At 42.9% G+C, this 12,842-nt stretch overlaps 1 protein-coding gene across 2 annotated transcripts in view; it reads left to right on the plus strand.

Annotated features, from left to right (window-relative positions):
- Positions 1-12,842, plus strand: part of ccn5 (cellular communication network factor 5) — a 34,393-nt gene that overhangs the window by 17,322 nt on the left and 4,229 nt on the right. Inside the window, exons 1-3 of one of the 2 annotated variants that reach the window (XM_069141822.1) lie at positions 9,003-9,619; positions 10,726-10,936; positions 11,327-11,575. In XM_069141822.1, the coding sequence (XP_068997923.1) occupies positions 9,557-9,619; positions 10,726-10,936; positions 11,327-11,575 (523 nt within the window). In that variant the 5' untranslated portion in view covers positions 9,003-9,556. Of the gene's footprint in view, positions 1-9,002; positions 9,620-10,725; positions 10,937-11,326; positions 11,576-12,842 lie in introns of those variants that run through there. The other variant, XM_069141821.1, reaches the window with a different exon arrangement.

Consider the following 12,842-nt stretch of genomic DNA (forward strand, 5'->3'; position numbering starts at 1 on the left):
AAATGAGATATGAACAGCTGCAGTGGCACGGTTTTTTTTTTTTTCCCCAAAAGATCTGCTGGTCTTTTTCTTTGGAGTGACTGATGATACTATTCTGGTGTGCAGGTTTATTTGCAGCTGAGGTGTCTTTTCTCTTGTCTTTGCTAATCGGCACCACCTAGTGGTTGCAGAACATATAACGCCTGCAATGTTTTATCCATTTTATTTTTTTTCTGGATTCAGAAAATGGCAAGAAATGATTATTTCTGTCTTCTTTTTTTTTTCTGTCTGGCTGCTTCCCTTCTATTTTAGTCGTCTGTTCAAAACAAGTGTCCGTTACCTTCATTAGAGTGCAAATTCAGTCTTTTAATGAAGATAATTTTAATGCAAACTGAAGTGAAACAGACAAGGGAAATTGGGAACAAGGAACGTGAATTTTGATACCAATTTTTCTAAAAGTTTTCTATCTTTCAACATAAATAAGCCGGTAAATTTACGTCCTCTGTGGTCCTTTTACTTTAAAGTTATCATGTGCTGAACCCTTCTGGTCCGAGCTGTCTGCTAACATCTGCAGGTGTTACATTACCAGTCTTTCTGCTGAGCTACCTGTCTCCAGGCTTTTTATTCACCTTCTCATTGAACTCTGAGCGATCTTGAATACAAACACCCCCCCCACCCCCTCTTCCCAAAAAAAAGGTCAAACTTTTCCTTTAAGACTGGATCCAACCAGGCAGTGTTGTTTTTCTGTTGTGACTGACAGACTTCAACAATGACAAAAATACACCTATTTTTTTTAAAACGATGGTTCCTTTTAACCGCTACAGATAATTTCCTCCAGATTTTAGAAGCTCGCTTGCAGATTTCAGCCCATTTATTTTTACACCTGTGCTCCTCCTACTGCGACAAAATGTCTCGAAGAGGTCACGCAGAGGTCACACGGTGTGTAAAATAACGGACAGTCGCACTGTCGTGTGACAACTTTATGCGCGAGCTGTTTATCACCGCAGCCACGGTAACACGGTTCACTGCTGAGGTCTGGCAGCTGTAATGAAATGCAAACTTGTTCAGCCTTTTTTTAAATCTGAATTTGGCCACTAGAGGTCTCTTCAACCACATTTTTAGAAATCCTCAGTGCAGTGTCAGGTTTAAGTAGCAAGTGCCATGTGAACTGTGTTTTTGGAACCCTTCACACGGTCTTGCAGGACTCCCAAGTGAAAGAAAAAATGAAATATCAAAGCTTCAGTCCAAGATATATTCATTCTATTGTATTTTTTTGTATTTTAATGCTTTTAAATGTTGAACTTTTACTTTTTTACTTACTTTTTCAGCTGCTGCTGGTTTATTTGGAGGTTCAACAGCAGACAGCCGAAGGAAAATTCGGGGATTCTGCTTTTTGTCAACTACGCTCCAAAGATGTGGAACAAACTAGCTGTTAGATATTAAGGGAAGCTGCTGAGTTAATACTTTTAAAAGAAAGCTTGAACTAGTGCGCCTTTAAAATGCATATTGCTTATCATATATTTAAACCCTATTTGTGTTTATTTTTTTGCATTTTATCTGTTTCTTGTGCATTTTGTCTGTTTTTTTGCGCATTTTATCTGTTTCTTATGCATCTCATTTCTTTTCTATAATTTTTAAATGTTCCTTTACATCTGTTTTTATGTGAAACACTGCGTGTCATTATCTTGCTGTGAAGCACTTTGAGCTGCATTTCCTGTACGAAAGGTGCTAAAAAAATATAGTTTGTTATTATTATTATTGACAGTACATTCACTGGAAGTATCATTAATCACAGGAAAGAGAATATGAATGCATCATTCCACCACTTATACAGTATAAAATTTATAAAAAGTTATTTTGGAGGACAACTTGGCGACAACAACAAAAACCCAAAACATTGTAAGTCTATAAAACTGTCCTTGTCTTAAATCTTTTTAAACAAGTCATCATCAGAGTCCATATTAAACTCACGTTACACACGTGAACGCAGTGAAAATCTTTGAACCCCAAAAAACGTTCTCCAAACACTGTGAAAAAGTTATAGCGGCTCTCTTTCGGACATGTTTTCCAAACTTACCGGTGGGAAAGCGACGGCACATCCCGACTTCTCCCACAACGTTGGCAACTGCAGCTTCATGCCATCACTGAACCGTTTCACCTCCAATTCGGCTCCGGAGAACCGTGACGCGTCGGACGCCGTTTATCTCGGTGGTTCGGTCGTTATAAAAGTCCTCTCTCCGTTCTCGCAGTGTTGTTTAGTTGCTGGGAATTAATTACAATATTTCACATGAAGAGAATCAGGTCTGTGATGCTTTTCCTCTTTAACATTCCCACAGTGTTGTTTCATTTTATTCCCAGTAGGTGGCAGCACTAAATTCTGCTCTGCATTTTGTCTTTTACTTTTGTTTTTGTTGTTTGCTTCGGATCTTTGCACCTGTCTGCAGGCCAGGCTTTATATCTTCCCTCCCACCTGAACTTACAGCAACTATCTCGGCCAATAACACCGATGCTAGGAAGTGGTCGTCCTCGTGAACGGAGTCCTTGTTTCCGTATTTATTTGTTCCCGATTTATTTTTAGTAACCCGGAGCCAGGAATGGATGTGTTGTTGGTTGTTGGTTTAGGTGTGTCAACAAACGCCACAGGATATTTTTTCACTCCCGTGTTCCTGCAAATCGGCTCTCCTCAAACACCTTCTGAACCCAAAGACAGACTGAAAAAAAAAATTAATAAGTGACCAGAATCAAGGACGGTGAGATTGCAGTACAGTATGTGCGAGTCGGGTTTGTTTGTTTGTTTAGCATAATATTACTCACAGTGTGTCAGTGGGCTTTATGGAGCGGAAAAGTACACCCATAATGCTAAATGCGAACATCAGCATGTCATGTGATTATACTAGTATGTTGCTGTTGAGCAGATTTACACACATTTGCTGGTTTATTTGGTGTACTGGGCTAAAACTAGCCCGTTTAATCCAACAGTCTCTGCTATAAATACGACCTTCATGAGTTCTAATGGTTTCGGTCGAAACTATATGAGCGAGGTGTTGAATCAACTGTCTGGTCTTTTTTTGGAGGATGTAGTTTGTTGAGCTGTATTGAATTATACAATATTTGGACTGTTTCTGCAATTTACCCAAAATTCACACGGCTAAGCCACGCCCCTTCGAGGGATTGTTGGGCGTCGACCTCGGGTAACTATCGTGGCGGCCTTTAAACGACAGGCATCGACCGCCATAACGTCGTATTTCGAGCGCCAGAAGTCCTCCAACGCCGCCATTGTTGGAACGACTTCACGTTATCGCAGAGCCTCCCCCTACTGGTCACTTTAAAAACTTTAAGTTTAAGTTTAAAGCTTAAGTTGCATTTACATTTTGTCTTAATGCCTTTTCTGTAAACCTCTTGCCCAATGTTATCAGACCCAAATCCACTGCGTTGATATCTGGGTCTGGTCATTGCGTCCCACTGGTCGTAGATCTCCGGTTAATTTTGAAACTACTGGAGCAGCGTTAACCGGACCGTATGCATGGAAACCGTCCAAAACTCTTAACGCCGCTGGAGCTACATTTAGAAAAAAAAACTTCAACGTCATCAGACTTACCCAAACCCGCTGCTCACTGATTGGTTCGCCCGTCAGAGTGGCTGAGCAAATCTTAATGCCAGCAGGGTTTCCAGACTATAATCACACCAAAAAAACTAAATAGAGTCAGTTTAATTTAGCCTGCCCTCATTCATGTGAAGAAGTGAAAACAAAACAACAAGAATCATCTTAATTTATTGAGAGTAATATTATTGCGTTCGTTTGGACGACTTCGGCAGCTCGGTTGTAACATTTAGCATCATCAATGCTGGTAAATGAAATCCCATCAAGAGTTGGCGACATATTTTCACAACCAGCTCACCTGGTGGAGGTTCATTGGAACAGGCGGTGTTGGGCGGAGAGTTGACGGACCGGACCGACCGATCCTTTATACGTACGGTATTCTGAGATTTCACCCTTCACCTGTTAACTACCAAACAGTCCCATTTTCAGCAGCATGATTTCAGCTGTAGCCAAACTGACACGTGAAGGCAGCGGAGACTTCGGCGCCCGTTGGTCATTCGTGATGTTGTGCAGCCGGTTGTTGTTTCTAACCTTCGCTCGCATCCGTCAAACGCGGCTGTCGCGACGAGTGGGTGCGAATGAGCTGGTCTCTCCCCCCCCCCGTCCCGTCCCCCGTCCCTCCTCCCCCTCCCATGTACGTCAAGAGGTTGACCTTTCGGTCGGGACGATGTCCTTATCGCCCGCTCTGCGTGTTCCTGTGGCAACACGGTGGGACTTTCACACGTCGAGCGGGAATGTCGGGAATCCGGCTGTAATTTTCAGGGAAAAACATTTTTGGCAACAGCTCGAGAAAATCTGTGTTGGAAGAGCCCCTGGATATATATGTGTGTGTGTGTGTGTGTGTGTGTGTGTGTGTGTGTGTGTGTGTGTGTGTGGCTGACTCAATAATTATATTAAATATTCCTTTTTCTCTGATATAGTTTCCATTTTTGGTTTTTCAATTCAGCTTGAGGACCTTCTGGGCCTTTTTCTTTTTTTTCTGTGGAATCTTGGTAATTGCTGTATTTAGTCTCTGGCTGAGGGGTGTGTTTGGCAGAATTAAATCATGTCTCATTTCCTTATTTGGGATATATTTAAACCACTTATTGCACTTTAAGCTGCACATTACGTCATTTAATCGCTGCGCACCTGTAGTATTTCCTCTGCAGTTTCACCAGAGGTATTTGAGAGGAAACACCTGGATTTCTAGTGGTGAAAGTACTTAAAAAATGTTGTGTAAATGTTTGGGACTATTTTCCATCTGGCTTCCAAAGTTCATCTCCTCTTTTTCCTTTCATATTGGAAATTTTTTTTACGACAACATTGTTTGAAGCTGCAGTATTAGATGGAGGAAAACAAGGGAAGTAAATTTTACTTTCGCATCCTCGATTGGTTATTTAATAACCACTGGCTATGCGAGGAAACTTTTTCGAGCTGAGGTGTGTCGGAAGATGGAAGAGAAGCAGACAGAACAGGAAGGGCAGTTGGAGTTTATTGTTCTCAGTCTGCGACCTCTACGGGGCGCGGCGGTGATCCGGCAATGTCCGTATCTTTACTGGAAGAATGAGTCAGTTGTAGACCTTCGTACAATCAACACCGTGAGTAGACTGCAGCTCGTGCCCGCCGCTGTGAAAGGATACCTGCCAGATCTGCCAGTGGCTGGAAAAACCTGCAGCGAGGACGCTCTGCCAAAAAAACCTCAGACACCAATTACCGAGTGCACTCGCTTGCGTTTTATGTAGTGAGTGTCAAATATTGTCCTGGGAGAAAGATTTGAGTATTATTTGTGGCTGTTAAAGCCCGCAGCCTGTTTATTCTGAGTCACACTGAAAATCAGTCACAGTGAATTGGCACCACCCAAACCCACAAACTAACAGACTGGAGGATTGTCTGGGTTTATTATTTTTTTTCTGAGTGAGGTCACAAATGTTAGGAAAACACATTTTCAGAAAAAAAAAAAAAAAAAGGTCTGAATTAAATGTGCAGAGTAACTTTTGTTTGTTAAAACTACAATGGTTGAAAATACACCCCAGACTTAGATTAGAAGTATATTTAATTCGCAATATTGAGATTTATTTCTATGATTTATTTTTTTTGTTAACAAGTAAGAAATAGTGCCTTAAAGATGCAATACCACCGCGTGCCACTAGATGTCGGCTCCAAAACGCCTCCGGCTCCATAGACTCCCATTCAACTTCTCTCATCAAATCCAAAGTGAATAAAATGTGTCCATCAGTTATCTCGGTGTTGTTAGCTAAAGTCGATCCTTCTTATTAGTTTTCTGGAGGTCCATCTGAAAATAATCCCTCATTCATTAGAAAAGAAGATTCAAAAAGACCTGTTTTTGGGGGGGGCGTGTCTGTTTGATTGACAGGCCTGTGGTGCAGTCAGGTTACAGCTATCGGTGGGCGGGACGTAGTATCGCCGGGTTTCCAATCAGCTTGAGTCAGATCCACCGCTCGCTCCTCCTCCCTCCATCTCGCCCAAATATGGTCGCTTCCTGTTCCGAACTAGCAAAGATGGCGCCGGCCAAAAACCCGAACTCGAAGGCTTCGTAACGGCCGTTCAACAAACCGGCGGGTGACTTCACCGCTTGGTTGCCCGCTTGATTGCGACATAGTGGAGAACACATTACCTACAGTTAAAAAAACTTGCCGTTTGGAAATTTTTAGTGGTGAGTCAATGTCACGTAATCGAGACATTTGTATTTTTGAGCCGTGACGAGGAAACGGCAGCGTTGTGTCATCCAGACGGACGTCTTTGCCAAATTCCACGGCGATCCCGTCCGGCTGTTGTTCGGCTGTTTCAGTCCGGATAGAAAGTCGTGGACGCGGCCTTTTCCTTCGAGGAAGTCCTTATTGAGCACCTGCTGTTGTCCGATTTCATTCTGAAATTCAGAAAGTAAATAATGGGCAGAACAGAACCGCAGCGTTTCACATCTGTGAATGTGATTTAAACAGCGAGTCACCACAGGGTCTCATTACAACCGTCTGAATCTGCCTTTCGTGTTTTTGCTGCTGCTTTCCACTCTGAGGTATTTCAATGGGTTGTCGGACAACTTTTCCTCCCGAACATGTGTTAGACATTTTTTTTTTTGTGCTCTGCTGTGACAGATTTGGTGGAGTGATTATCCTTTTTTTTTTTTTTTTTTTTTCTTTCAGCACTCAGATCAATGAATTCTTTTGTAACATTCACAGGACAAATAATATTTTCTTTACTCTTTGCCCCGCCAGTTTTTTTTTTTTTTTTTTTTTTTTTTACATTCACGAATCAACAAGGAATCTGAAGGACTTCCCCCCCCCCACCCACCCCACACACATACCATCACATCGCAAAATAATATTCACCCCAAACTGAATGGGGGTCATTGTTACAGGATTTAAAAAGGGGGTTTCTTTCTAAAAGAGTCCACCGTCAGTGAGGGTGATACTTTACTGTCTGGGAACTCTCCAATGTGTGTGTGTGTGTGTGTGTGTGTGTGTGTGTGTGTGTGTGTGTGTGTGTGTGTGTGTGTGTGTGTTGAGACCTCTCCCGCCTGTCTCGGTTTGACTTGGCACATCTGATTTTTGCCGTGATTGATTCTGGCTGCCTTTTTGAATATATATCCTTTTCACTCCCATGTTTGTTCATAGAGCGAGCATAGTGAAGCTGTAGAAATATATATATTTATTTTTCTGTGGCTAAACTTATTGTGCGGTTTTTTTTTTGCAGAAACCCCAAAGTTTTAACCAGTTTTGCTCAGAGTTCCCTTTTGAAAACATTTTTATCTGAGATCTTTTCAAAGTACTTGTTGAACACTCACTCTGTGTCACAGAAGATCTATTACCTCTTTATAATGCAATCCTTCCTGCCTCGGTCATTCTTGGAGAGCGTGGAAAACACATGGCGGTCGGGAAAGCATCGTTTGTTTTTTTTCAGAGAAAGCCGAGGCCTTTCAGTACGTACATTACCCACCTGGAGTCCACCTGCCGGACACACACACACACACACACACACACACACACACACACACACACACACACACACACACACACACACACACACACACACACACACTTACCTCTTTCTCTATCTTTCTGTCTGTCTGCTTCTATTTATAACTCGTCCCTGGATGTGTTTCCTGCCCACCCAGGTCTGGCAGAAATGGCTGTTCAGGAATTTAGTGTTACATTTGAATGAATTATTTTTTACATTGAATGGCTTTCTTTGTTTTTAGTACCTGGCTGCGATTTTTTTTTTTTTTTTTTTTGCCACAATTTTGATATCGTGACACGCTACGGCTATGAGAGCATCATTGGAATATTTAGTACGTGTAAAAAGTCCTGTAGACTATGTCTATAATATGGATTTGTATAATGTAACGTTTTTAGTTGCTTACGACTCCCTCGTCATAACTTGCAGTAACGTTTGCGATCCTTTGACTTTTTATTAGCTCGTCATCACGTAAATTGTCTTTCTAAATGCTTTGATTTATGACCAAACATCTACTTAACAAAACAAAACAAAAAAATCCAAGTGGTCATTCTTGGTATTGCAACATTTAAAAAAAAAAAATCCACTGTGGTCCAAGAAGCATTTTCCCCCGTAAACCACAACTATGAAAACTGTAAAATACTCTTCCTATGAATTGTTTCATATCTGTAAAAACCTCCCCCAGTGGCGAGAAGATGAATTGTAACTTTTTGACATCATCACGACGTAAAAGTCTTTCACGCCACGTGACCTTATGTGTAGTTGGAAGTGTCCTGTCAACAGTTTTACATCCTTCAGAGTCCTTTTATAATTGTGTTTTATGGGGAAAATGCAATTTTTGGCTGCAAAAGATTTTTCTTTTCGGTGCAATTCTGTGTGACCACTTGGAAAAAAAAATCTGATACTGGTGGAAATGACTTTCATGTTTGTAGATGTGGGTGCTTAATGCCTCTAAAGCACACCAGGAAAAATTCAACTTTTTTGGGCTCTTGTGCCAGGTGGGAGGAGTCTATCTGCAGAGCACAAGACACACCCCCTGTCCTATATGACACGCCCACTTAGACAGGTAACCCCAGTCCTCTGTAAAGTGGGTGTGTGGTGTACTTCTGTTCACCCACAGGTGGTCAGGTGAGCTTTTTTTTTCTTTAACATGGGTGCCATATTTTAGTCCGACATCATCATCATCATCATCCTTCTGCTGTGAACTATTTGATATTGAAGTGCTATTTCTTAACACAGGATGTCTCATATTGCTTCTCTCGCAATAGAAATAGATCCTGATGATTTGAAGTTCATCCCAGCCTCCATGCAGCTTCTTAAGCAAACTAAATTAAAAAAAAAAAAAAATTAAATCAAAGGAAAAGAGTCTCTTTTTAAGTCTGGCTCCGACACATGAAGTATTTTTGGGGGGGATGACTTTGAACAGTTGGAAATATATCTGTATATCTGCCCCCCCCCCCCCTTTGAAAAGATGATGCCACTATATCTGGCTTGTGAAAACATCACACAGATAAAAAAAAAAAAAAAATCTTTCATCTACTTAAGATCAGACTCATCGCCACAAAAAAAAAAAAAGGCCTTTGGAAGTTATTTGACTTTGTAGACAACTCGGCTGAATGTATTTTCCTCCCTTTTAAACTCACGTTAAGCTCTGCAAACTTTAAAACTCGCCACAAGAACTGGAAAGAGAGGGAGGAGAGGGAAAAAAAGGAGGTGGGTGGAGGTGTGTGTGTGTGTGCACGTGCGTGCGCATGCATGTGTGTGTGTGTGTGTGTGTGTGTGTGTGTGTGTGTGTTTGGAAGTGGAAATGAGCAGCAGGGAGGAGGAATGTGAAACATTTCTGATGCCGGTCCCGGTGGCTTGTTTACACGGTAGTCAGCGCGTGACATCACAGTCCAGACTTTATAAAATGTCAGCCGGCTGGAGGAACGAGCAGTTTGCAAAAACAGCTGCGCCGGTTCGCACCGTCCCGTTACACGCACACACGCACGCGCGCGCACACACACACACACACACTGAGTCCCAATGGACCGACCGCTCTGCGACGGTGTGAGTGCTCTGGCTGTGCTGCTGTGTGTGGTGACACAGGTGAGGACTTATTTTACTCTGGTTTGTTATGATTAAGTTGATAATGGGGGGTTGGGAGGGGGGGAATCCGTTTTAAAAAAAATAAATTATAGACATTTTATTTGTTGTATTTATATTGATTTGATGTGTCCTGGAAGAAAGGTAACATCTGTCTGTGACAAAGAGAAAGAGGTATTCTAGACACCCACCGGGGCAGAAATATATTCATTAATAGCATGAGATATGAGATATGAGATAAGTAAAGCTGTGACTTACTTGTTATTTTATGCCATCTTTTAAAAATCTAATTTCAGAAATGAAATGAAATCACAATTCACTTGTAATCAAATGACTTGTTTTGTCTGACCGGCAGTCAAAAACCTTGAAGATGCTCAGTTTTTAATCACATAAGACAAAAAAAAAATAACTTACAATGATCAGAATTCTTGCTGATTATTTCAAGATTCATTAACGACAAAGAAGCATTTTCTTTTCTTTCATTTTTTTACATGATCAGTGTGATCATGTTGCTTTTGTGGTTTAAAGTTGTGCTGAAATAATGTCTGATGTTGATGCAGTTACTTTGCAGTGTAAAGAAAAACTAACAAACTATTTATTTACGGTATCTTTGTTAAAAAAAATATACTTTTGTCTGCAATTTACTTTTCTAAACTTTAAATGTATTTAAAATACGTTTGTACTGTGATATTTGTTAGTTTTTTTTTTATGGGAGCTGTTCTCATGTGAGGTGCCTGGAAATTTCATTATACGTCCAATAAAAATACCACTTAAGAAATTCTATTCTATTACAGACACACACAAAAAAAACATGAAACATGTCTTCTGCTCCGGTAAAGTGAGGGTGTGTTTCGGCTCCATCAGATATATGTCATTACAAACAGTGGGTTTGGCCTGTGAGAACACCACTAATGTTAACTTTACTCCTTTACATATGAAAATAATCATTTAAAACCAGGATGTAATTAAAATGATTTCATCTGTTTCCTATTCTCATCCCCTCCAGTTTTTTTTTTGTTTTTTTTTTTTTGTTCTAACATCCTGTTAACCACTTTTCCCAATCAACCCTTTCCCCTTCCCCCTCGCCCACTCCCCCCCCCCCTCAAAAGGTGCTGTGTCAGCTGTGTGACGGACCCTGCCTCTGCCCCGGCCCCGCCCCCCTGTGCCCCGCGGGCGTGCCCCTGGTGCCGGACGGCTGCCGGTGCTGCCAGGTGTGCGCGCGGCAGCGCGGCCAGCCCTGCACCGAGATGTTCCCCTGCGACGGAGGTCTGCGGTGCGACTACAGCGCCAGCTTCCCCGGAGACCCCGGCGAGTGTGTCGGTGAGTAAACACAAGGAGGGGGGACACGTGGGGGGGAGGAGAGGGGGGGGGGGGGGGGGACGTTTCAACTTCTATTTCCGGGGCAGCTGTTGACACTTTTCCTTTTCATGACCGGCTCCCTTTTTGAGGATGATAGATTACAGAGACGGCACTTTAAAAAAAACAACAACAACAACCAAAAAAACAGCCCCTTTAGTTTCTCTTTGCTTTTCCCATAAAAAGCTCAAGACCCATCGGGCAGGAGGACAGCAGCTCCCGTGTCCTCACCTGTTTCCTCTCCCGTGTCCTCACCTGTTTCCTCTCCCGTGTCCTCACCTGTTTCCTCCCCCGTGCCCTCCCCTTCCTCTCCGCCCTAACTCAATCCCGTCACTTCCTGATTGACCTCTGCAGGTCAGGAGGATCTAGGCTGCGAAGTCAACGGCGTCACTTACCACGAGGGCCAGTCCTTCCAGCCGTCCTGCGACGTGTACTGCCGCTGCCGGGGCGGAGGCGTGAGCTGCGTGCCGGCGTGTCCCCTGACCGGTCGTCTCCCCACGCCGGACTGTCCCGACCCGCAACACGTCCGGCTGCCGGGGAAGTGCTGCCGGGAGTGGGTGTGCGAGAACCTGGAGAACACGGTCATCAAGGACGCCATCACAGGTGAACGCAACACAGATTGGATCAATTGATCAGGAAACGCCCTCGGATGGAGGTGTAGATTTAGGAGTTTCTTCAGTTAGAGGTTGACGGATGTCCCGGTAGGTGTGGTTTGTTACCGTTAGACAGGGACGACGACCAGCGGTGACGTCACCCGTCGGTTTGTTGAACGGCCGTGATGAAGCCTCGAGTTTGGATTTTGGCCGTCGCCATCTTGTTAGTTCGGAGCGGTTTGGAGCAGGAAGTGACCATATTTGGACCACAGGCTGAATATAAAAGTGGACGTAGCTTCCGGGTCCGAAAAATGAGGCCGATGCAGAAGCGCCTTAAGCTGCAATACCACCGAGTGCCACTAGAGGTCGGCTCCAAAAAGCCTCCATAGACTCCCGTTCAATGTCTCATGAATTCTCAGTCAGTAAAATGTGTCCATCAGTTATCTCGGTGTTGTTGGCTAAAGTCACTCCTTCTTATTAGTTTTCTGGAGGTCCATCTGAAAATAATCCCTCATTCATTAGAAAATAAGCTTCAAAAATATGTGTTTTTGGGGGCGTGTCTGTTTGATTGGTTACAGTATCGGTGGGGAGGGGCGTAGTATCGTCGGGTTTCCACCACAGCCCTGTCAATCAAACAGACACGCCCCCAAAAACACGTCTTTTTGAAGCTTATTTTCGAATTAATGACGGATTATTTTCCAGAAAATGAATAACAAGGAATGAGTTTAATTAGCAACACCAAAATAACTTTGATTGACTTCATGGAATTTGATGGGAGTCTATAGCGCCTCTAGTGGCCCTTGGTGGTATTGCAGCTTAAAGCACTTCAGCATCGGCCTCATGTTTCAGACTGAGAAGCTCCATCCACTTTTATATACAGTCTTATGTTTTCCCTGTTTCCAGACTTAATGCTGAACTAAATTGTAGCCTCACATTTAATGATCAAACCTAAACTCTGTCCAAGAAACCAAACACAAGTACGTCCCTAAATGTTTGAACTATTGCTTTTAAACTTCACTCCTGACATCAGAGCCGTGTATTTACAACATATTTTCCAGCGTCTGGGTGCCTCGTGCCAGACGGATCTCCACGTAGTACGACTGGATTTCTTCGCGATGATCCGTCCATGCGCAACATAATCCTTCATTCATTTTTATGAGCCTTGTCACTGGTGGTCATGTCTGGAAGTTTTTACTGGAGCAGTTTTTGCATTAAAGCGGGGTGTGTCTGGCCAAAGGAAAACTCCCAAAGTCCAAATATAAGCAACGGTTTATTTA

The sequence above is a fragment of the Embiotoca jacksoni genome, unplaced genomic scaffold (assembly GCF_022577435.1).
Source record: "Embiotoca jacksoni isolate LCO1_2020_lvr unplaced genomic scaffold, fEmbJac1.0.p SCAF_91, whole genome shotgun sequence".
NCBI lineage: Eukaryota > Metazoa > Chordata > Actinopteri > Embiotocidae > Embiotoca > Embiotoca jacksoni.